General features: G+C 36.2%; 1 protein-coding gene across 1 annotated transcript; it reads left to right on the top strand.

Moving 5' to 3' along the window:
• Positions 1 to 239: 239 nt before the first annotated feature.
• Positions 240 to 24,640, top strand: LOC104163819 (cadherin-12-like; the record flags this gene model as incomplete). The annotated part of the gene is made up of 3 exons (XM_009702937.1): positions 240 to 375; positions 6,082 to 6,249; positions 24,401 to 24,640. Coding segments are annotated over exons 1-3 (544 nt in total), but the record flags the coding sequence as incomplete, so codon positions are not given.
• Positions 24,641 to 25,208: the final 568 nt, after the last annotated feature.

The following is a 25,208-nucleotide window of genomic DNA, read 5'->3' as shown; positions in this document are numbered from 1 at the left end:
AAATAATGCATGCATCATAAACTGTTTATAAATATCTGATGATGGTGGGCTGTTTCTCCTTTCCTTCCCATTATTCCTTAGCTGTTACCTAGATGGTTGCTAGCATGGAGATGAAGAATTGACTGTTTTATTCTCATCTTGTTTCCAGTGGAACAAGAATTACAACAGAATTCACTAGCAAGAGGACTAATGTGTCTGAAATATCCCTGATCACTGCTCTATACTGAAAATGTGATTACATGTGTTTCTTCGCAGGAGCATATGTTCTTCAAGTAAAGGCGACAGATGCTGATGATCCCACTTATGGAAACAGTGCTAGAGTGGTTTACAGCATTCTTCAGGGGCAACCATATTTCTCCATTGATCCTAAGACAGGTAAATAGTTTATAAGAAACAGTGAAGATTTAAACTTTGGATTTTGATTCATGTGGACAGTATAAAGAATAAATATGGACTGGGCTGATATGGCCAAAAACCAGTAGAGTAACTTTGCACATGATTCAGTTTTGAGTATTGACTAGTTTTTGAATGAATTAAAATCTGTTGTAGAAACAAAAGAAACATGCTCCTCCAGCCAGTCCTGGAATATCTAAAATATGTATACAATGAACAATTATCTTTTTTATGCTTTACCATTTCTCTATATCTAAAGCTTTATCTGCTACAGACGTAGCAGATTTTTGTTTCTTCCTGATGATTCAGTTTTGTTTCTTGGGTCTACCTTCTTTTTTCTCAGAATTTTTACTTGCTGAACTTACAGTCAGAAATTTTCTAGCAATGATTGTTTTAATATAGAGAGCTAATCTGAAAACAGCTAATCATCTACTGCCCTCTTCTTATCCTGGGGCATAGTACGTTTGCCTGGGGTTACTGGATGTGTGAGCAGAAAAGGATAATACATTTAAAGAGACTGAAGTATTTGGGAGGTTGGTAGACATGTTAATTAGATATCTTGTCCTATATTTCTAAATGTCATTCTTGTTTCTATATTTAGTAATTCAGTTAAGGAGCCAATAACCTACATGGTGAATGCCATGCATTGTGTCATCCTGAATGGGTTACAGGGATAGTTGTCCATATGACCCTTTCAGCAGATAGTTTCTCCTTCCAGTGAAGCTGTACTTGTATGTCAGATTGTGTGTTAAAGACCCTTTAACCCCAATCAATCAATAGTTTGGTGGTGAGAGCCTCATAAGGCTGTTAGTGCACTGTCTCCAATGGACACATACCTTTGTCACATGCTCCATTTAGCAGGAGATCATATTGCAATTTGCAGTGAGCAATTTTACTTTTCAAACTGAAATGGTACTTCTTCAAGTGTCTGGGGAAAAAGTTATTTATCTTTATACTCATTTTTTTATTTGTCTTGTAAAGAATAAGGAGGAATTCAATGGCAACAAAACCCTTTACTGCAGCCACAACTGGAGTTCTAGTACAAGTTACACAAGAAGAAAAATTAATAGTTATTAGTACTTGAAGAAGAACTTTTTTCCCATGGCACTTTGAATTGCTGTATCATCTACTCTTATCTATTACTCAGTAGTGAGTAGTGAGTGGACCATAGATGATGGCCTGCACCCTGCTAGCCCTGGAACATCATACAAACCCAGTGTTTCCACTTCGGTCTATTAATATCTTTAATGAGTTACTCAGGTAGACCTTGGTAGTAAAAGAAAGCACACAGCTGCAAAGGAAGTTTCATTAAACAGTTAGCCCAGTATAGCTTAAAATCCTGTACCAGAAAAATGCATGTAGATTCATGCTTCTATGAGCAACAATAATGTGCCATAACCTGTCTTACATGAGAAAGGTCACAGCACGAGAGTTACCTGTGGGTCTAAAAATGACTGTAGAGATAAGCAGTATGTGAATAATAAAGCTCAGGATGCTGCTCAATAATTTGCTCTAAATTCCAGAAGTCTTGGGCAGCACTATAGATCTTCTGTCATTTCCAATTCTATATTTTATTACTGAGGAGATGATACAGTAGTTTTTCACTGCAGAGTTTTACCGCCAGACACCTGTCTTGAGTGTTTTTGACAGGAAAGGGGAAGAAAGCCATTTGGGTACAAAATGACAGACAAACTCAGAACTGCTGGCAGATGGATAATCATTTTTTGGGTTGCTATTCTTGGCTTTTTTTTCTGTCTCTTGCATTCTAGTGACAATTTTGAGACATTCCCTCGTAGTTATTTAAAGAACTTAAGAACATCTGTACTAGGTCAGACCAAAGGTCCGTTCTGCCCTGTATCATGTTTCCAAAAGTGATCAACTGCTCAGCTCTAGTGAAGGATAAAAGAAGTGTTTAACGATGCACCCCCTGAATACCCTTCTACTCTTCGACAACTTGTTCTCATGAAGTTCCTGGATGATCAGCAGTGTCCATGTAACTAAAACTCTGAAAGGATTTCTCCTCCATAACTTGTCCACTTCCCAGTAGAGTTGACTTCTCCAGGAGCACAGTATCTGCACACCCAGTGACTAGAAATTCCACAGCAAAACTGGGTTTTGGGTGAAAAAACAGCTCCTCTTGTTTCTTTGAAACACAACACTCCTTAACTTATTTCATACCTCACACTTCTATTGCACGAGATAGTGAACAGTTAAATCCTATTTATTAGTTCCCTATGACCATATAGACCCATATTGTCCCCTTGTTGCCTCTTTTCTAGATTGAAAACTTCTTTAAACAGAAACCATTCCATAACACTGATCATCCTTCTCCTCCTTCTCAGGATGAGAAAGTGCACACAACATTCAAGAAGGCAGCTAATATAGATGTACAAAATGGCTTAATCATAACACTTTCATTCTTTATTCATTTCCAAACAGTTCCAAACATTCCGTTTACATTTTAGCTTCTACCACACAAGAGCTGGTATGTTTGTGGAAATTTCTATTACTACCTGATGATCTCATCGCAAAGCAGTTATGGTGAAACCAATGACCACAACTTTATATGTGAAATAAGGATTGTGTTTGGCATGCACATGACTTTACGCATACTTCTTTCTCAAATCATTCCTGATAGGTGATAAACGTTTATTCTGATATGAATCTAGTACACCTAAATAGTTTTTAACTCTTATGGGTCTGAATGTCATAGTTGCCCCTTTACTCCTCTTCTTCATTGACCTAATTTTTTACAGTGCTTTGGTGGAGGTAAGCAAACTATGTGGAAGTGGGAGAATTAGCTTATATTGCTCTTGCAGGAAGGTTAAATGCGTTACAATCCCTCTTGGGAATGGCACATTTTAAGGCCTCAAATCTTATACGTGGGGGTTACTTTTTGATGCTATGAAATTGCTCTTCTGATTTTAATGTGGGTTCTCTTTAACATACAGCATTTCTCTTAAAACAGATAACCTCCCTTATCTTTCCTCTCTACGTTCTGTTCTGTTACTAAAATGTCCTTTTGACAAACTTCTTTCTGCCCAGTTTTCTGATGTATTTATGAGGTTAATATTCTTATTTATGGCAAGATGTCTCCAATTTTTTCTTAGACTCAGTATTCCAGTCCATATTCTGACCTCAGTTATATTCTTGAAAACCAGATTGGTGTGGGCAGGAGTATTGATGTTAATATTTATTCAGGAGTTTTTTCATGGAACTTGTATTTTCTCTTCCACATAAGTGAATCATCTCCTGTTGAATTGTGGCTCAACTTTGCAGAGTGTATCTTCTGGTCCAGGTCCCATACATACTATTTTCAGTTTTCAGTAGCCTCATTGAGACCATACTTTTTTGCATATTTGATACTGATGGCATTTGCAAAATAAAAAAAAAAATCAAAAAAAAAAAGTCAAAGTCATTCAGTTCTAGAGCTGAACAATCTTTATTGTAAAATCTTAAGTTTGAAGGATTTAAAAACACTTAGAACATCACTATGTGGACATAAGACCTCTACATTATAATAAGCCTTTGATTTAAATTTTGGATATTCTTTGTGAAGCTGAGGCTGGGATACCAAAATTTGTAGTACTTTCTTTCCTATGGATTTTTACATCCATTTTATTATTCTATTTTACTGGTTAGATAACTTTAAATCACCTTTGTCCTGTCCATATTAACAAATTATTTTGGTAAATATAGTATTTCTCAGGGTTTTTTCTATGCTTTTCAAATACAGTGGGTAGAAAAGGGAAAATTGCCTATGAACTGCTAGACATGAAAATTATTGATTTTTTTTACTGGAGGCAAAGTTTTTTTACAGAAAAATATATAGAATGCCCTTATATTTCCAGACAAGGATAAACAGTGGGCAATTGGGAACTTTACTACTAGAGTGATAACCAATTCTTCATTTTCTGAAGACAATCTGGAACATTTCTAAAAGAGAAAGCCACTCAGTTGTACCTAAAACAGGTATAATAATCAAATAAACTGCATCTCCTGCTCACAACCTTCTATCTGCCCATTTTTATTTTTTTCTACTTAGTTATTTTGTTTTGCTAGTATAACGAGTAAAGTCTTTAATTCTCATAGCTCTTTTCTCCTTAGAATGAGCATACCAAAGATGATGTAAAATACTGTCGAACACAGTGCAAAAACATGGAAGAAGAGATTCGAGAGGAAACCTAGTAATGTTCATCCTAAATTCAAAAAGGTTTTTTAATGAATATCACATGAATATGAACAAATTTTTACAGTTTTACCATTCGAGATTTCTGTCTGGAACAAACAAAACATTGAACAACACTGATTGTTTTCAAAAGCTTTAAAGGATAGTGTTGAAATATCTAAATGTTCTTAAGTATTTAGTAGTCATATTCCAGATCTATGCAGTACAGTATATGCCATACTGAGGTAGAAAATAGTAGTTATTATGAACGTTGTCATTATCATCATCAGTGTTACAAGTGGAGAGAAAGGAAATTGTTACACAATTCAATTCAAAGGGAATTTTTAATATGTTCCAGAAATAGCAGATTTAGGTCAAAGTTATTTCTAGACTCTGAACAAGTACTATAAGCTAATGGTTCCTATTCTTACTTGTTAACACAGCAGCGGTTAGTTGTCATAAAATAAGAATGACCCTTAAACTTTGATTGTTATCATTCCAGATCCATTATAACACTAGGGGAAAAAGATTGCTTTTAAATCCAAAAGGTTTAATACTAGAAAATAGTATTTTATAAAACAATAATAACTTAGAGGAGAAGCATGGTTCCAATTGGTTTATTTTTCAATTGTGCATGCTATCTGCACCAATCTGCACCTAACCATTTTCTGAAAACTACTACTGAATATATAGCATTTTGCAATGTAATATGCACTTCCAAAATTTTGACAAAGAAATGCATTTGCTCCTATACATTTTGTTTCAAGAGAAAGACTTGAGTGCCCAAAACCTTATAGCTTTTTACAACCTTATCAGCTAATCCTATGATCTGTAATACCTCTCTCTCTCTACCAGTCTTGCTTTTATCATATACAGTCTTAACGTATCAGAAGGGAGATTATGGCATACCTATTTAGATGTCAGCTATCCAAAATCACTGAAGATTAAGAGTCATTTGGGTAATGTGTTACTATGACATTTTAATTATGTTTCTTTAAGGAAACTTCTAAAGTTTTCACTGCATCTATGTGCTATATCAAGAAAACTTTCTCAAGCAAAAGTGAGTCTTCTAATAAAGACCTCCTTTTCTACAGAAGGGATGTTGTCTTGGCCTACAGTAGCTTAACTGTGATGGCAAGTGACTGGTTGGAAACAATTGAAGATGCAGGCTCTGAAATGCATTGCCACCTCTTCCTACATTGCCCTACTCCTCACAACGCAGCATTCTTTGGTCCCAATGTGGCAAACCTGTGCTCCCGTCGCTCACATCCCTAGTGAAATTGCACCATTCTCTTTCAGCCGTTCATGTCCTGATTGAAAAGACACAGCAGTCATTTTGAATGGTTGAAGAGCTGATGAACACACTTTTGACAAGCCCAAGTGATTTGCATGTTTCTGTGTGAACTTGTCTCTTATCAACCCTTTAGTCCTGCTCCAAGAGAACCAGTATTAAAATGTAATAGTAGAAAATCACAGCCCTTTATTTACTTGTTCTTTCTCTTTCCAATTTCTTCTCGTAGGTGTAATAAGAACAGCTTTGCCAAATATGGACAGAGAAGTGAAAGAACAATATCAAGTTCTAATCCAAGCCAAGGACATGGGAGGACAGCTGGGAGGATTAGCTGGTACTACCACTGTAAACATTACTCTCACGGATGTCAATGACAACCCACCCAGATTTCCTAAGAGTATGTTGTATTCCAAATGCACTAATTTTCAAATAAGCTTGTCTGAAAGTGTTAATGTGAAAAATCCTTTAGATAAGGAACTGAGATTGAGAAAGAAGAACATATATGATGAAAAAATTTAGAATATACTGTTGTTTTTTTTAAATAATATAAAGCTCAATTTGACAGTATGAATTTTTAATGTTTAAGAAGAAATATATCATCATTCCACAGGACCAACCTAAGCCTGAGAATTCATTTAATTTACGCTTTAAAAATTATTTGGAAAATACTATTTTGTCAAGGGAAACTGGATGATCCCTTCAAATGACAAAAGGTTATAACCTGAGACTTCCAGGTACCGAAGTCAGAACTGGCTCATGCTAAGCATTGTCGTTATGATAATCAGGAATAGATTTTTTTACACATCGTGGCCCAGAAGATTATAACTGTCCTTGAAGACACTTACAGCCCTAAAATAGTGATCATCCACTGACAATTTATTACATTTCATATCAATTAGTTAAAATGAGGCTTTTCAGAAATATGCTAATTTAAAGAGTTTCATAGTCTGTGTATGATCAGCAGGATTGTCGCTTATTGCTCTCCTTCAATTTATTGAAGTTTTGTATATTCCATACCTTTGAAATGCAGAAACTAATCAAGTATAAACTGTGATAACTTTGCCAAAACAATTAGCTGCTAAAAGTTGGCAAATTCATATTAGAACACTTGTGTGAAATTGTAGTAAGATCATGGCAGCTTCTTACTTTTTATCTCTTTTCTTGCACATGAATTGTAATCCCACTTTATGTATCATAAATGTTCCTTAGCATTTATACCTGAAAATTCATGGTTTTCTCTCATATAAAAATTGTTCTTCTTCTTTTCCTTTGTATGAAAATATATTGCATTAGTGCAAGCATATAAGAATGACCATATCAAGACAAAGATCCATCTGGCCCTGCCTTCTGTCTCTTACACTGATAACTAGGGGGTACAACTAAGAACAGGCCAAACAATATTCTAGAACATTTCCTCAGTTGCTAAAAATTTTTAGCCCAGATGATGTCTTTGTATTTAACAAGCCTCAATGGAGTTTTCTTACAGCAATTTTCCCCATTGCTTCGAAACTTATGTAAAATTGCAGAGTTCACGACGTCCTATGTTATGAGGTACACAGATTAATCATATATCGCACAACAAACAGCTCCCCCTCATTTGTTTTGAATTCATCCCTACCTATCTACCTGCATTTTGATCTCTTAAAAGAATTCAGACAGCATTGCAAAATATGACCTTTATTTAGAAAAGCTGTGTTGAGTTTTTTTCAGTATGGGATATTCTCCATGAGTCCATTAATTTGGCTTCTACTGTTTTGCACTGTTCATGTCAGTCATATCCATCCTTAGCTCCCCAGAGTTCCCTGGAAATCTTTGAGGAAAAAAATCATTGTTATGTTAGCACCTCCAAGGCTTCTTGCACCACAGTGGTTTGAAGCAAAATATTACACATCATAATAGTTCACTTATTTCATCCTTCAGGCTCTTAGGCATGTAACAGCTAAGCCCAATGATTTGTTACTGTTGTGTCTGCTCATTCCACAATTGCTTTTACAGCTAATGTAACCTTCTCATGTGTCCCCCATAAAAAAAGGGTATCAGGATAGAAAAATTCCCCAGCTATTCTACCCTGAACACAAAGAAAAAATTGTATTAAGTTTTACATTTGTGATGTTATCATCTCTGAGCACTTCTATATTTCAATTTTGAATTGGTTTCACATGGTTCCTCTCAGGCTTTTGCCTTCAGATGTCTTTAAAAGACAATTATTATTAGCTTGTTTGCCAGAGATTTATTCAAACTTGGGTTTTTGTCTTCTTTATTGTGGTTTTATAGATAAAGCAGATTTTATGATTCTTTCTATTGTCCTTCCTGAGACACAACTTCATTTTTTGAAAGATGTGTTCTTGCTTTTATTAGCTATGCTGTTTATCCTTATAGACTTGCTTTTTAATGGGTGCTGTGCATTTACTGTGGGTCTTCAAATGGTGTTCCTAGATGGCATCCACACCACCCACAGTGATTTAACTGTCTCAGCTATCCCATTCAGATTTTCTGTAGCAATATGCCTCAGTTTTATTTATTTTTTGCCTTTTTTTTTTATTTAACTGAGTACAACCATCATAATTTTGGATCTTATTGGTCGTCCGCAGATATTGGATTTAAACTCATTATGATTACTGTAAAATTTAGAACTAAAGAACTTTTCCTGACTAGCTAGTGTTAATACTGTTCTCTTCTTTAAGTCTTATTAGACTTACAGCTTCCTTTAACAACCGTTGTTATTCCTCCACTGATAAGGTCTGTGTTGCCTTTCCTGTGTATTTTGCTCTTTGGTACTGCACTGCCTGACTGATTTTTTTCTTTCCCACAGATTTTGAATATGCCTATGGTGATATTCTTGTTTAGTGTTAGGCATTAAAGCTACCCATACCAGTTCCCATTTTAACCCTTGGCTTTATATTATGGCTTGCTTTCTTCTCTTTACTAGATCCTAGTTTGATTCTGTGTGATCTACCATTACTGCATTTCCTACTGGACTATCATCACCTTTTGTGGCATTCTTCACTGAAGAATATACAATTCTGGTGACTGCACCCTTTATCTGAACTGTTTACTTTTGCATTTTTCAAACTTTCCAACACCTGCAAATTTTCCTGAACATTTCAGCTAGAATCACAATGGTCATAGAAAAGCTTTTAAAATTTCTGAAACCTGTTTTTCCTGTGGCCAAAATGAATTTTGCATCTTCTCTTATGGGCATCCAGTCTTTAGCAAGTGCCTCTGCTTCCCAATAATGTGAATCTCTTCTCCTTACACCTTTTTCTCAGCTAGGCATTTAAAGCTTTGCCTTTCCATCTTTCTTTCCCTGATTGTACATAGTGAGACAATTTCAAACTATGCTACTATGAATGTCCTTAACTTCAGCTTTCTCTTGCCAGCCTAAATTTCACCCCTAAGACCTCTATCCAGTCTTACCTTATTTTGTCAGAGGTCACAAGGATACAGCCACAGGCGCCTCCTTGTGTTTCCTGACATCCTGTCAAAACACTTGTGAGATGCTCCAAATCTGGTCAACAAGCAAATCATCCCAGAATGTCTCTTTGAACCAGCATTCCCACTGTCCTCATCCTCAATGCTTGCCAAACCACCCATCACTGCAGTCTGTTCCTTCCTTTCAGCTGGAACCCCTGCCACTGGAAGGATACCACAGGTGCAAGAGTAAATAATGTGACTGCCTGGAAAGGGAAAAACTCAGTGCATTGGCAAGTTCCTTCGGTGCAGTGCTCTTTCCCCATATCTGATTTTCAGTTGTGTATTTTACTTTCTTTGCTGTTATGGGCTTTAGTAATTTTCTATTTTATTGTATGCCTTCATCTACTATTGTGTTGCAGAAATACACAAGTCTAATATAATGTCAGACAGTTTTTGTGACACAGAGAATTCATGGAATATATCATCCTCTTTGAAGAAGATAGCCTTGAGGTCTCATTTAACGCATGCACTGTAGTTATGAAGTCTTTGTCCAATTCTTGCTGTGAAGGAGCAAAAAAAATCACAAGAGACCAAGCTTATCCTGTGCTTTGCATGCTAATACGGTTGAAAACCTTTTCTTTCTATTGTATCAAATGGCACAGAAGCCAAATTATAGCAGTGTCTCCCAACAAAACAAGAGAATAATATTGGAGGTTTGTGTTGATATTGAAAATAATAAACATTTAACATGCCTTACAAGCTAAAATGTCAATATATTGGAACAAGCTTGATCAAGGCAGACAGTTACCTGAAACATTCTTTTTTTGGGGTTGTGTTACAGGCAACGTATTTATATTCTTGTAAACGACTTCTGCTTAATCAAAATAGTAGAAGCAAATATCCCGATCAATGGGGATTTACTTAGCCAGTCCCATTTAGTTAAGTGGTATGTGAGATGATGTATAGTGTGCCTGAAATTCAGAGAGACACAAGGCTAATTACAGCTAAACAAAAATAATTGATAGAAAAAAGTTGAGTATTAATTTTTTTTCTAATGCAATCACTGTATTTTGAAAACATTGAAATGATTTAGAGTAACTACCTGCCAGGAAATGAAGTTTGTAATTTTCTTGACTACTGTAGCTGAAAGGCCACTTGTGCAGAATTTTGGTTTATGTGAAAAATAAGCCTTTAAAATCAGGTCCAGGCAAGTTCAGGCCTGGCAAGACCTAGAGAGCCTGTGTTGTTACTGGGAGTTGAGACCTCAACAAAGCCAGGAAGTCCAAGTGGAGATTGAAAAAAGGGACTGACTGAAGGTCCTTTAACAGTAACTAACTGCCACGGGGTAAAAGTTTTTGCATCACATAATCAGGACCACAGTTTCCCAAAGGGCTTATATCTAAGATGCCATGCTATAGATTACCTTATTAAATAAGAAGATATTAATTATCACAGAATAAAGTTTAAATTTATTTTCTGAATTCAGTTAACTGAAAAAAAAGATTTCACAGCAAAAGTTGCAGAACATATATTATTAATACTTGGAAGAAGCTACACTGATAAATAATACATTACAAGCTTGCCAAAAAAACGTATCACAAAACACCTTCATCTCATCAAGGGTCCTTTAAGGAGACAGGGAGGTTTGGATGGGATATCAGCATTCAGTGATGAAAAACCTGTGACTGCCCTGCTTTTTGAATTTTTTATTTAGAACCTGTGCTTTTGAACATACTCAGTGAGGAACTCCCACCTTGCATGTCTCACAGTAATGAGGAGTGTAACAAAGGGGAAACCTCTAAACATTATATATTTCTGTCAGAGTTGTTTGACCTGCAGGTATCTATTGGCCCACATTTCAGAAAACTGAGACACTTCAGAAAATCAGTATTTTCTTTATAACTAGAGGGAAAAACAAATCTGAATGATTTTATTAGTAGAAATATATTTCCAAAAGTGGTTTATGTATATCTTGCCTGGTTCTTCATTAGTACACTGACTTTCTGCATTACTGTGCATGTTTCATTGTTAAAGATTGAACTTTTTCATAAAAAAAATAAATGTTTCATACCAAAGTTTGATTCTTGCCAAAACCAGAAAAAATAAGGCAAAGACTGAAAAGGAAAGTACTTTTCCTATCATAGCAATGAAGTTCAAGCAATTAAATGAAAATTTGGTATAACACACCATTGCCTTTGAACAGAGAGGAGTGAATAAAAGCAGTTTGTCTGTACATATGCATCCTGGTCTGGAAGGGAACTGATGGCCTTTGTCTCTCAGCTACTTACGTACACAATAGCTGGTTAAGTAAAAAGAGAGTTCAGCACTTCCTTCCTAGAAGCTACTGGGCTAACCTTTAACCCATCAAGCATTAGACCAGTCTGAGCTAGCTGCAAGGACAGCTGTGGCTTGTTTCCTACTCTTAAAATAAGCATCAAGAAAGGATGGATGGGTTATATTTACTTCAACATTTAAATGACAAAAACTGTATAATTAGTTGGTATAAATTATACTTTATGGAATCAAACCAATTAAGGGAAGTGGTTGATTCATCTTTTGTAAGGTTATTGTGCTTCAGTTTTCCTCTTTCCTTTGTTCACTGATGACAGAGTGACTGTGGAAGCAATTTAGAGAAACAAACCCTTATATGCTGAGCAATAAAAGCACATGCAAATCATTTTAGTCAAAGGAATAGTATGTCTTTTTATTTTAATATGACATAAATATACTTCTAGAGGATAAGGCCATAATATAGAAGAAATTTAATTTTAAAATTTATACAGTTTTTATTCTGATATTAGCGAATAAAAGGCCATTCTCAAGTGTCTTATTAGGTCAGCAATAAGCTGGGCTTATTTTTAAGGTGTGTATTTTTAATATGACACTCACTGAATTTACTTTTTCTATTCAAAAAACCTATTTGTCTAAAGCTGTGTTTTATCGTATAATTTCCAAGTCACAGGAGAAGTTAATATTGTAGAGGAATGATTAAAAACTGTTTCTGATAGACAAAAAATGAATTAAGTTTTGGACCCAACACTTGAATTTGGTTTATTTTTGCCTGTCTTGACTTTAAAAAAAAAAGTGCTCTGATGGTCAGAAACCATTATCTCAGGGCTGTTTTGCAACCACATTCAAAATGTTCAGACAGCTGTAGAGCAACGCCTAGACACCACAAGGACCAGTTTTTTATTGTCATTGGTCTTTCCAGAAGTACCTCAGTGAAATCCATCAAGTTAGTTTGCATTAAAAAAGTATGGCAAATTTCCAGAAAGTCTAACATGCTTGGAAACAGAAATGTAACTATTCGTCTTTCTGGTTAGAAGGCAAGGTTGAAGGATCATTCCTAGGACTTTGTACATCATCTGCCTGTCCATACCGTAGAAGTTTGCAGCTAATTGGATGTGGATTTCAAGCGTGGCCAGTACAAGGCATTTCACAGAATGTATTAAAACCTCTACTGGAGACAGCAGAGGAAACAACAATTTTAAATAGAAAGGTCAACAAAACAGACAATTCTGAAATCAGAAAAAAATGTGTTTCATTGATGCAACTTCAGGAATTTCAATGTAAGTAAAAAAGACCTTTATAAAAGAGATCTAGCCCTTTTTTCCTCTTAGTTGCATAAACTTTGCATGCTACTTGAATGACCTATTGTCTGGATGATATATTATGTAGATCTAGTATCCATTTCACAATTATGATATTAGGAATAGTGTTTGCATATTATTATTCTTTAGACAGCATCTAATTTCAGTGATTATTTATTAGTTTATAGCATATTTTAATAGGTTTACTTTCACTATTTCTATAGAAATATTTTGAAAGAAAAGACAACCAAGTGCTGAACTTGGAATATCCTGCCTATAGATACTTATGCATACAAACACTATGGCTTGAAAACTTGTATTATAGTTACTTGTTTATACCTTCTGGGAAGCTTAGTACATCACAGAAATTGCACACACACTGTTTAGCATAAGTTTTACTATAGAAAAGCAGGTCAATTTTGTTCATCTAATAAACTAAATGTGGCTGATTCCATTCACGTGGCTTTGAATCAGTCTTGCTCAGATTTTATTGCAAAATTGGGTTCAGATGCAGAGTGCAAGTAAAAGGTCTTCTGGTCCACATGGGATAGAAAGAAAAATCTTTTAATTCACTGCTTTGGATGAGTGCCATATGTGAGAGAATTTCCTCAAATAATGGTATCTGGTTTTAAAGGTTTCAGAAGAATACAACACAGATCCTACCCAGCAGTAAATGAGATATTTACAGAAAAGGACAGTGTGACTAAAAAATTATTCCGTTCACTAACCTAAAAAATTAAAATAATGAAAGCAGAGATTTTGACTAAAAAAATAATGAGGAAGATTTATTCTATCCCTACTTGGACAATTTGCTAGAAAACTTACATGGGATTAAGGTTCAGAGCTCTGATCTACCTAATTAAGTATTTTAGCAAGTCTACCCAACTTTCTGGGAAGTTTTTCTACCCACTGCAGTTTACATAGTGTAGTATGGCTTCTCTTGGTACTCCTGTTAAAAGTTGTTGTGCTTTGTATACAGCACTTGTATGTTCATTGGTTCTTAGAATGAAAATGAGGCTATCTTTAATTGATTAAAGAATTTGCCTGGCAGACAAGATGCCCTAATTCATTTCCAGCAACTAATTACCTATTTTACACCAAATGTGAGATACTTACACAGGACAGGTGGACAGATTCATTGCAGAGTAGTCTGCAGGCAGCGATTAGGTGGGAAACCAAAGCAACTCAGAGATTGCTTTGAATCAGAGAGGAAGCGAAGGTCGAGTCCTTGTCTACTCCATCTTTGTTAATTTTCTAACCACTATGCCATAAGACATGAAAGGAAAAAAGCACCAGCTTGGCTTTGTAAACCAAGCTTGAATCTTTTAATGTCAGATTTATGTCAGCATAATGTCAACATGTCTGATTTCCATTTACTTATGAGTTTTGAGTAAACTAAAACTGTATTTTTCAGTCTGCAAAGACTCCAGAAACAGGCCCATGCAATTGTAAACCAATCATGAAACCAGCAGCCATGCAGAGGTCATTATAATTCTGGATTGCAATACCAGTGAGCCACTTAACTACAGCTTTAACACCAGCAAAACAATAGGCAAATCAGTATGTGAATACATACTAACAGACCAGAATTTTCACGGTGCTCTTACAGGAATCAGAGGAGGTCTTAGGGTAACCCCTCTTTAATCCAGGTTCCTTCCAAGTCTCACACCTCTGTACTATCTGCATCTCTGCCTCCCCCCACCTCTGGCCTTCTCTTTCCTCCTCACTCTGTCTATCCTTACGTTCAACATGCACTCTAGTCTCCATTCTGCTAAAACAGTCACAAATTTATCCTCGATCTCATTTTCGTCTTATAACTACAATGTGGTCATCTCCTCCTTCTCCTTCCGAAGTGGATTTTTCTCCCCAACAATAACACTGCTAAAATATTTTATCCTTTGTTGGTTCACTTCTAGCTCTGAGTCTCTCCACATTTTGCTGTACTGAGATTGTGAGTCTTCATCATATCCAATAAGATGTTTACAGCTCCATCTTGCTTGGTTTGGCCACCACACGGTCACACAGCTCAATGACCCTTGCCTGCTGTTTCTATTTGACCCACCTGCATTAGCTCCACATTTGACAGCTAGTCACAAAAAATCCTCTGTACTTTTTTTTTCTATACCTCCACTTAATCAGTGTAATTATAGACATTTTTACATAGATTAAAAGAAAGTATACAACGGCACAATTTGTCTTGCTCGGAGGACTTAAAGGAGGACATGAGAGTGTCAGGGAAAGTTCCTAGGCCTTTAAATCATCCGTACTATTAGCCTTAGCACAGTCATTCAGCACAGTTTTGACCAACACCAAGTAAAGATTTCTCAGACAAATTCAGGGCATTTGGGGAAATTAGTACAGATCACGAACTATTTTTTACAGTCACTTTCCATGAAGCTGACCTATTTTGGTGTGAGTAAAAGAATTTAATAAAATGGAAATAGGCCATTCTATACTGGCTAGCTTCTGGGCCCCAGAGTACAGCTCGTACATGGAATTTCTTTGTACAGTTGTAGCTTTTTTGAGCCCATGCTTTGCAGTCCAGACCATGGAACCTACCTTGGGTCATAGCAGCTGGCAGTTAAGTAGGCTTCTGTTACTATTTCTGTGTGTGCAACATGAAGGAGTTAAGATAAAATTCAACATCCATACAGATTTCTATTTACACTTATGCCAACTTTCTCTTACTTTTTTCTTGTTCATTTCCACATCAGAATTCTTCAAGCACTTTCAGTAAGAGCTGATTTGCCCCCAAAAGTGGATGTAGTCTTAGTAAAAGCTCTCTAGAAACTTCTTTCTTTTTGGTAGCTTTCACTGTTGCATGGTCTTGATCATAAAGCATCTTGAAGAGTGAAACATTTGATTCCGAGTGAACAATAACACAAAACCCAACTAAAGCATAATATTTTGAAAAAAAAATGAGAAATAAACTGGAGGGAGAGAGATTCAGTTACTATAGAGAGTGAGAGATATTCAGTTACCATAGATTCTCAAAACACTAAATGTTTAGTAAATTTTATGTCTGCTACACCTTTTTTTTAAAGTTTCTCAAGAATGCATAAGTAGTAAAGGCTGTTCTTCAAGGATTGTTTGGAGTACTGATTGAATGAAACAAAAACCTCTTTAAAGCTCTAAACTGAGACTGAACCCTCAGTTGCAAAGCAGAGCATGAAAACAAATATAGCTATTTCTTGGTACTATACAATAGCCAATGAAAAATATAGGCAAGTTGTCACTAGGTAAAACATAGTGCTCTGATTGTAAGTAAGCAACAGTACAAGAAATACTAAAGAGGACAATAGTGGTTAGAAGTTAAATATTAGCTATTGGTCATAAAATTCTTTTGTTAGTCTGCACTTATCCAATTCATTTTTCCCCTGTCATCAGGTTTAAGTAGTAATTGATCACTAGCTGCAAGATTTATAGGTCAATTATTTTTAAACACATGATCATCATCACAGTAGATTATTATCATTAATAATTGTGTTTTACATCTGCTACCTTCTATATAGAAGGTGTAAACAAACACGGTTCATAGAAGTTCAACAACCTTTGGCAGGAATCATGGCATTCGTTCCACCTCAATGTGTTTTCTGTGGGGAGCGGCGAAGAAATTATTCATTCAAAACACAAAGAGCGTTTAGATTGGATGCATGAATTTATCCACAGTAACCTTGGGATGGCTTAAATGCACCACCTACTCTCTGATACTGAAGAGTAGCTAGGGCTACAGCTTTAACTGGATGGGGTTGCCTTGCAATGCTTTGAAAATTGGTTGCACAAAGTGACTCACAGACTACAGTGTCACTTGCTGTGTCACTATCATTTCTGGCAGCATCTGCCTTTTTCCCTGAGGCCTTCTGTCCAAGTAAGAAATCAACACAGCCTTTCTCCTTCTGACCATGGTGGGCTTGCTTTCTGAAAATTCAGAGGCTACAGTGCAACATGAAGTGGATCAGACCATACGTAATTATCTAATTGTAATCACAATAGTTTAGACTAGTGATTTTCAGAAATACCTAACAGTCACAGTTGTAGTCAAGTTTTCAGGAGTGCTCCACTCCTTGTAAAAGCATTAAATGAGATGCCCAGAACGTGCTTGCAACAATCCAAAGGCTCCTACTGACAGCAATAGGAGCTGCAGATACCAAGCAGTTTTGAAACTGCCTTCTCTGAGTCCAAAATACATGTTTAGATGAATTTTTGCACAAAGAAAGCTATAAAAATAAAAAGAAAATAACAGAAATATTCCAGAGGAACTCTTTCAACTTTTCTCTTGAATTCATAACAATTATTTTTTTCTCAGTGGCTTCCACAACAAATTTGTTGATCTTATAAATGTGATTACCAATGTTTTCAAGAGAAGTATCTGTAATTAAGCACTTACTACACACACATTTCATTGCAAAAGGAGCAATATTTATATAGAGATGTCACCTTTAAAGACTTGAATTGGAGACATAAACATCACTTTTGATAAGTTGATCATACTTGCTGTAAGTATAAGGGACTACAAATGTGAGGCCAATTGCCTTCCTATTGTATCATTATTTTTTGTTCTAAATCACACACTAAATCACAAGTATTTTAAGGAAATTGAGTACGGGAAACTAAAACTTAAAACAAAGAACAGTAAACCATTATGCACTTGTACTTGATGATTTCACATTTTTTATCTTTAAAAATAATAATTTTCTGCTTCAGACTGTGCCAACATGGTGAAGAACAGTAATACATATTTTAGGGGAAACCATTTGCATAAAATGTACCCAATTTGAAATGCAAAATGTGAAAATCGAAGTTTCACAGGGAGTCTTCTGAGTAATACAGATGTTGAGAATGTTTTGTTTGGGTGATTTTAGGCATGCAACTTAGGTGTGACTTGGAGGACTGAAGAGAGGGACCCAATTTCCTTAGTCGATGGAGAGAAAAATGATTCTTCCAATACAGATGATTTAGAGCATTTGGCTTAGATCCTAAAGTAAATGGTTTGACCACATTCTTGAGACTGAATGAATTGTAGTAAAATTGTGTTATTATATTTTGTGCCAGAGTAATAAAGAAAATATGAAAAACCTCCTGCAAGATATTTGAGAAGCAGAGATGTTAAGCAGAGCATTGCAAACTCTGTGTCCCATCCTTGGCAATATACTTTTTATCATGTTAACGTTTTACATATATAATGCAATTTAAACTTTATAGAGGGAATAAGTGTATTGATTTATTTTATGATGATGGTGTGATGACCAGAATATTACCAACAGAGCTACCTGATAAATGCCAATTACATGCTGCCTGAGATCCTGAAAAAGGAAAGACATTTTCTCCCGAAAACTATCCTTCTTCTATCTGTAAGGCATGCTACACCTTGATAGTTCTTTACAGCCACTATATAACTTACATAAAAACGTTTGATTCAAGTTTTTAGTCTATACACCAAAAAAATTATTTTTCTCATTGTATTTTAGACTTTTTTCACTGCTTTTTTTTTTTTGTTTGCTAATAATTTCTTAATCAGTAGACTGGATATTAGCAGAACAGTTCTTTACTGGTCATAATACAAAATGAAACTGGTCATCTAGAACTGGTTTTCCACATAGGCCCTCAGAGATCCAGGAAGCACATTGCCTAGCACATGAACACACTGACAAAGTCAGACTTTGCATAGATGACCATTTAGCCACCACTGTTCCATATAGCAAAACCAATGGAAGGGAAAGTGATAATGGTGAGATCTTTCCTATACAATAATAAAAGCATGATTAAAGCAGTTGCTGAGGAGCTTGGTTTGGTCTCCTCAGCTTGTCAGAATTCAACTCCATATCATCTAGGAGAAACCCTAAATTATAAACTTGAGGAAATTCTAGAAATGAGCATTTTCTTCCTCTCCTATTAAAACTGTGCCACCATACAAAACACAATTTAAGATTCTTCAAAGAATATTATTATTCTTGCCTAGGTATTAGGACACACACATCTGAGTGCCTGTGGCTCCAAACAACTGCTTCTAGAATTATTTCTCCATTATGCAGTTAAACAGAATATTCTCTCTTGTCTTTGCTACACCCAGCGCTCTTTGGAGACAGAAGCTGTGGGTCTGAAGATCTTCAGCTGAGAAAATGAATTGGCGTTTCCCAGTTCCTGAACCCTTACTCCAACAAGGGTGATACTATGCTCTGTGGAATTAGTCTGTGACATGCATTGGGGAGATTTATTTCTAGTAAGCTTTCTGACAACAGTTTATCAGTGGAAAAAACAGCAAATGGTTAAACTGAAATTTTTCAGTATACAAAAATTATACCAGATATGATGAACCCTTTTTTCCCTTTATGAAAGGAAGAAAGAGGACGACCTCAAAAATACAGTGTGCTAGCTCACCTGAGGAGTCCTGGCTCAGAAGCTGCCAGCTCTGGGGAAGCTCTGTCATATGGATAACCCTAAACTTGGGCAGGATCAAACTCAAAAGGGGGTTGGCTTCTGCTCATTTTCCTTGAAGAACTGGGGACTCTTGAACGTCCAGGATCTCTGCAGTCTGGAGAGATGTAGCTCTTGCTAGGTGTGGACTTTGGGAACCACAGCAGAGAACCAGGAATTTTTGAGAATGTTTATGCTATATTTAATGAGGCCATAAATCCTAACTCAGAGCAGCGAGTTTGAGGATGGAAGAAGCCTTGCCATAACTGAAGTTTTACCAGCCTATGCCAGGTCATGCATGACCTGCATCAGAGCACATGGTGACAAACCCCAGCCTTTCTCTTTCCTACACAAGGTCCCAGTCCCCTGCAGGGCACAGAGCCATAGCTAGGAGAGGCATGAATGTACATCGACGCTGTGCTATATCACATCTTCCCAGTTTTAGAAGCATGTACATCAGATGCCGCTAATTATTAGGCTGATTAGCTATAGTTGATGTAACAGATTTGATATACTGAGTATCTACTTGTATTTACAGTATCCTTTCTTTTGCCTATTACACTATTGTTAAAACAACAGAAAGTAAATATGAACTGTTGTCTTTGGATTTTTCCTAAACTGAGAGAAATCAGTGACTTAATAATCTGACCAGGATAAAAGCTGAAATGCCTTGGTAACTTAAGCTAACAAGAATATTATAATATACATAACCTGATTTTTTTTTTGTCCTGAGAAAACATTAAAGATTTAATTCAAAGAGAAAAAAAGTATTTTATGTAAGTGTTGTTGCCTAGAAGATTCATGCTATTATGATTAACTGCAATGCAATACTTTGGCAGCTGCGAAAGAGAACTGAAAAAAATATAGACATAGAAAAAGCAGGAGAGGATTATCTTGTATACACACAGTATGTGTATGGTGACAGATTAGAAAAAAGCTGAAATATCATTTACAGCTGTTATGTTGAAGGCCAATATGTATTTAGCTTAAATCCTTACATGCTAACCTGGGTTATTTCTTAATGATTTTTTCGTTAATGAGATGTAACGATAGTTTTAATTTCTTATTCTCATCAGAATTGAAAACCTTTTTGGTAAATGATGGTGTACCTGTAAACTGCAGGTGTGGGGAAACAAAACAAAAAAAACCCCTTTGTAAGTAAAAATCAACCCCCAGAACAGCTTTTGAGCCTTAAAAACTAAAACTAATCTAATCATGTCAAAAGAACTGTAAATGTGTGCTGAATTTCAGTCAATATGACTGATTACCTGTCACTTACTCAGCTCTGATTTCTTCCTGCTATGCGCTTTGGAACCGTCTTTGTTTTAGAAACTCAGAGGCAGTGTATGTGAGTTGTTAGCTCACCTCCACTTCAGTTTCCTGAATGCTTTTGGGGCTGAGTAAAAAGCCCTGTCATTTCAGCCTGAAATCTTCAACAGCATCATTACTCATTTATTTTATATTTATGCTGCTTAACCTCAAATTCTGAGAAGTTTCACACCCTGAGTCACATAGAGACTACAAAGGCTTCATAAGGGTATGCCTGAATGCTTATGCTAAGCTACATAATCACTGGGCTTTCTCTAGTTTTGGATTCTAGGTTGAATTTTAAGTGTAATTTAAGTGTGAATTGTTGCATAACTCAACCATGTCAACTGGCACATGACTTTTGGCCTTAGAAAAAAAAAAATTGATTTGTTTTTCTTAAAAATCCATTTACAGTGCAGTGAAAAATCTTGACTGAGTAATATGCATTGCTACTGGCTTTCCTATAGATGAAAATGTTCTGACTTGCATGTAACACACATGACCGAAATCAGCAAAAAGGTAACTAGTTGCAGAGTGCAGTTTTGTTGTGCAGTCTGAGGGAATTAAGGGCTTACTTCTTTGGTACATCCCATATCGCCCATCCTTTACAAAAGCCAACAGCAACCTTAGAAAACACATTTAAAAGAGATTTATGCAAGTAGAAGAAAAGATTTTTGTAGGCAGAGAAGTCACGTGAGACAATCTACAAAATTTGACAGAACTGTTTGAGCAGTGTAATCAGTTGCTGCATAAGTTTGTCTGAGCTGCTTGTTCCATCATTCCTAGAAGCTGCAGAGAACAAGGTTTTCAGGATCTTTGGGAGCAAAAGGCTATTACTTGGGCCTATTTCAATATACCTCTATAGCAAATGGAGGTAGTAGTGTTTACAGGCAAAATGGACAATAAAAACTGAATAATGCTAAACAGTCACAGCAAGTCCACAGCAAGAAGTAATGTCTTCTAGAAACAGAAAAATAAAAATCTACAGAACTGTTTTTCTGTTACATTTCATGTACAGCATATATTGATCATTTCCAATGTCCTCTGTACAAAGACTATTTTCTGGGGGGAAATAAAAGAAGGTTTTCATGCTATACATTATATTCTCTCGGAGTTTTTCCTTGGACTGGCAACTAAATATATTATTTGTTTTCATTTATTTTATTCTGAAAGTATGTTGTCACAGTAGCACCATTACCAGCTTCCATATGCTGTGAAGATAATATTACAGGAGGACAATGGCAGTATAATTACACACTACATCTTCAGAGATCTGACTCTGGCAGAGTTGAAGATTACTTCAGAGTTTCGAATTAATCTGAACGACCCCATCTTTATTGCTGTTCAATTTCTGGAAGTGATGAAATGCCAAGTCATTGAAAATAACTGATAAAAGCCTAAACAATCTGAAATGAGTAATGTAGTGTTTCTTTGACTTCATCTAAGTCCCACACACTTTACTGCCAGGTACAATATTTTATAGAATTTTTTTTTTTTTTTTTTTTTTAGTGAATGTGAGTTCTCTTTAGTTCACTAACAATAGATCAACTAGGCAAAGAAGGAAAAATCCATTATCATATGCTCTTACATTTTATGTTCACCAAAATTGTGGCTGTAAAAAGCAAACAGTGAAGCAATGATTTCTGTCATCCAGTGTAAGTGTCTGTAAAAGACCTGGGCATCAGGGCTAGAACTATATTGTGGAAACATAACATAAGATTGAAGTCTAGGAAAAGCCCTTTTGGATTCCTTTTTTTCCACCTCTTCTGAATAACTTGCATAGCAGAGACCCAGTAATACACATATTCGTAAGTTACATTAGCTAACTGGAGGATTTGTGATTGTCTCCTGCATACTATGTTAAAATTTTGTTATTTACTCAGAGTCATTGAAGTACAAGAAACAGCTGAGGTTGCTCATGTCTTGATAATATTTTGCGTCATAGTGCTCCTTTCCAGATGTTAAAACAAGAAGAAAAAATAAGGCTTCCTTTAGTACATTCGCTTGGAAAAAGAAGAGGTTCCTTTAGTATATTCCCTTGGAAAAAATAGTGAAATTATAATTGCACAACCTTTAGTAGCTCAGTCAATGAGTACTACAAAGCTACATATAGTAATGTCAAAATGAGGGTGCTGGCACAAGCAGACTTTACTTACAGGGATTTTCTCAAACAAACAAAGCAAGTTTTGCCTTCAGTTTTGCATACTGATGAACAGGGGGAGGAAGCAGACAAAACATATTTTTTCAGAGGCAGTCAAACAGACAACTATATATGTACCATAGCCCAAACTACTAACTCACAAAAGAGTAGGTTTACTCCTAATCCAGCAGTGCTAATGTCGTTTTTTTCCTCACCTGGAAATATTGTAAAACTGAATAAGCTGACACAGCATGCATTGTGAGGAGATGATGACAGGGAATATCGTCTGCTGTTTAATTCAGCGGCTGGATGTGAAAGTCATCGATCCTGCTGTCACACGATATACAACTTCTCAGAGCCTCATTTTGTGAAGTGTGACTGAACCACTACCAGGCAGAAATCTCTGAGACATCTCTCTAATATACCTCCTACTAGTCACAGATTCCTGTCCTGCTATACTATTGAAAAAGAGGTGTAAATTTCCTCCTACATGTTCACATGTAGAAAAACAGAGAAGGCCGTTGCTGATGTTTTCCTGCACCAATGGGGCTGCTCAACGAGAGCTGTTGGAGGATGACCCAGGAAAATGAAATTAATGGGCAAGCAAACGCTAGCTTTGGTGAGAGTCAAGATACAGTGAATCTAACACCCCAGGCCCACTGAAATCAGCTCCAAAAGCTGCTGGTGGTTCTGCCAGCAAAGGTGGATGCATGAAGAAAGGTGAGGACTACCTGCCCACGGGAAATGCTCGTCATGGCAGCTCGGTCCCTGGCAGCTGTGCAAAGTAACCACTCCAGCCAGAGGTGCAGCTGACAAGGAAAGGCAAGCACTTCACCAGCAGTGTAATAAGCCAGGGCACGGTGTTACAAACTAAGGCCTGATGCTACTGGTGTCATTAAAGTCGAGGCTGACTCAAAAGTACTTCGGACAGTTTCTTTTAGCTATTTTATGTCTAACATTTTTTCAACATAGCAGTTTCCATGAAAGAAACCATTTTGTCCTCACATATCAGTAGTAATGCTTATTTTGAAAGTATGTACTTTTCCTGTGTTTTTTTTTTTAACTTTTGTAACCACCGATAGTAAAGAAAATGAAAACAAAAGTGTGCAGAGCCAAAAATTTATGTTCATCACTGAAATTTTAATAAGAGCACCCTCTGGTGGCTAATGTATAAACAATACTCTTTATATCTCCTCCCCCCCCAGGAGCTGTACTTGTAAATGTAATATTAAATATTACAGAAATGGATGCAAATCCTTTTTCGACTGAATTTTTGCTTTCATCTACTGTGAAATGCATAGATATATTTTCTCAAACCAAATAAAAATTCAGATACTAAAAACTGTTAAACATAGAAGGAGGAAAATGCTTATGTACTGTCTACAAGTAGAATTTAATTCAAAAGAGTCAAAGGGTAAAATTAAAGATAGAAATATAGATAGGTATCTCAAGAGACAGAGACGCTAAGGCCCTTACAGCTGTGCTGGACCAAATCTAGAAACTAGGGGAAATTAGTGGGTAAGACATACATATCTTTTTCTAATCCTTTGCTGTTTTGAACTCATCATTTTAATTGGAATATTTAAGCCTGTTTATTTTCCACAGGCTCCATGGTTTTAATCAGACATACTATGTTAATTATCAAGAAATCCCAAGAATAACTCTGTACCACTTTGTGACAGGTATCTTCCATTTAAAAGTACCTGAGTCCTCTCACGTTGGTTCTGCTATTGGAAGGATCAGAGCTGTGGATCCTGATTTTGGGAAAAATGCAGAAATTGAGTACAACATAGTTCCAGGAGATGGAGGAAACTTGTTTGACATCACAACAGATGAGAACACTCAGGAAGGAGTCATCAAACTGAAAAAGGTATGTGGCACCAATGCAGTGGTATATACTTCTGGCTCCAGTGAAAAACTGGGTAAGAGAATTAAATGTTGTGCAATTATACCTCAGAAGTAACACACAGTAGTTTGTAACTTTATTAGAATCTGTGGTTGTGATCTTAGTCTTAAAAGGAATACTGTTTCATTTCACATACAACCAGATATAACTTTTCAGAAATAGTGTCAATTGACCGTGTACCTATATTTACATTATACTCACTCTAACAACAAAATTCCTGACTTCAGCGTCTTGACCCAGGAAATAGTAAATTATCCATGGGTGGACTAAATGACCAGATGGTGTCAAGTCACTTACTCTTCTGCTAGTTTTAGAGACATAAAATGGAAGCTACAATACCCACAGGAAGTAATTTGTCAATGATGAGACACAAACTCTTTGCACTCTTCACACCCCTCCCCCCTTCTTTTCTGACTAAAGGTTTGAATGTACTGCTTCCTCTTTATGTGACTTTGTAAACTTTGTTCCATTTTTAAAAATCATTCTGATCACCTTGTTCCACCTATGCAGACGACTCAAAAATAGCTCCATCTAGAACTGTCAGGCTGAGCACCTGCATGCCCCTCCGTGTGCACTGCCAGCTG

The sequence above is a fragment of the Cariama cristata genome, unplaced genomic scaffold (genome assembly GCF_000690535.1).
Source record: "Cariama cristata isolate BGI_N322 unplaced genomic scaffold, ASM69053v1 scaffold13566, whole genome shotgun sequence".
In the NCBI taxonomy this organism is placed as follows: domain Eukaryota; kingdom Metazoa; phylum Chordata; class Aves; order Cariamiformes; family Cariamidae; genus Cariama; species Cariama cristata.
The sequence above is the reverse complement of the archived record's forward strand: the minus strand, read 5'-3'. Positions and strand labels throughout refer to the sequence as shown.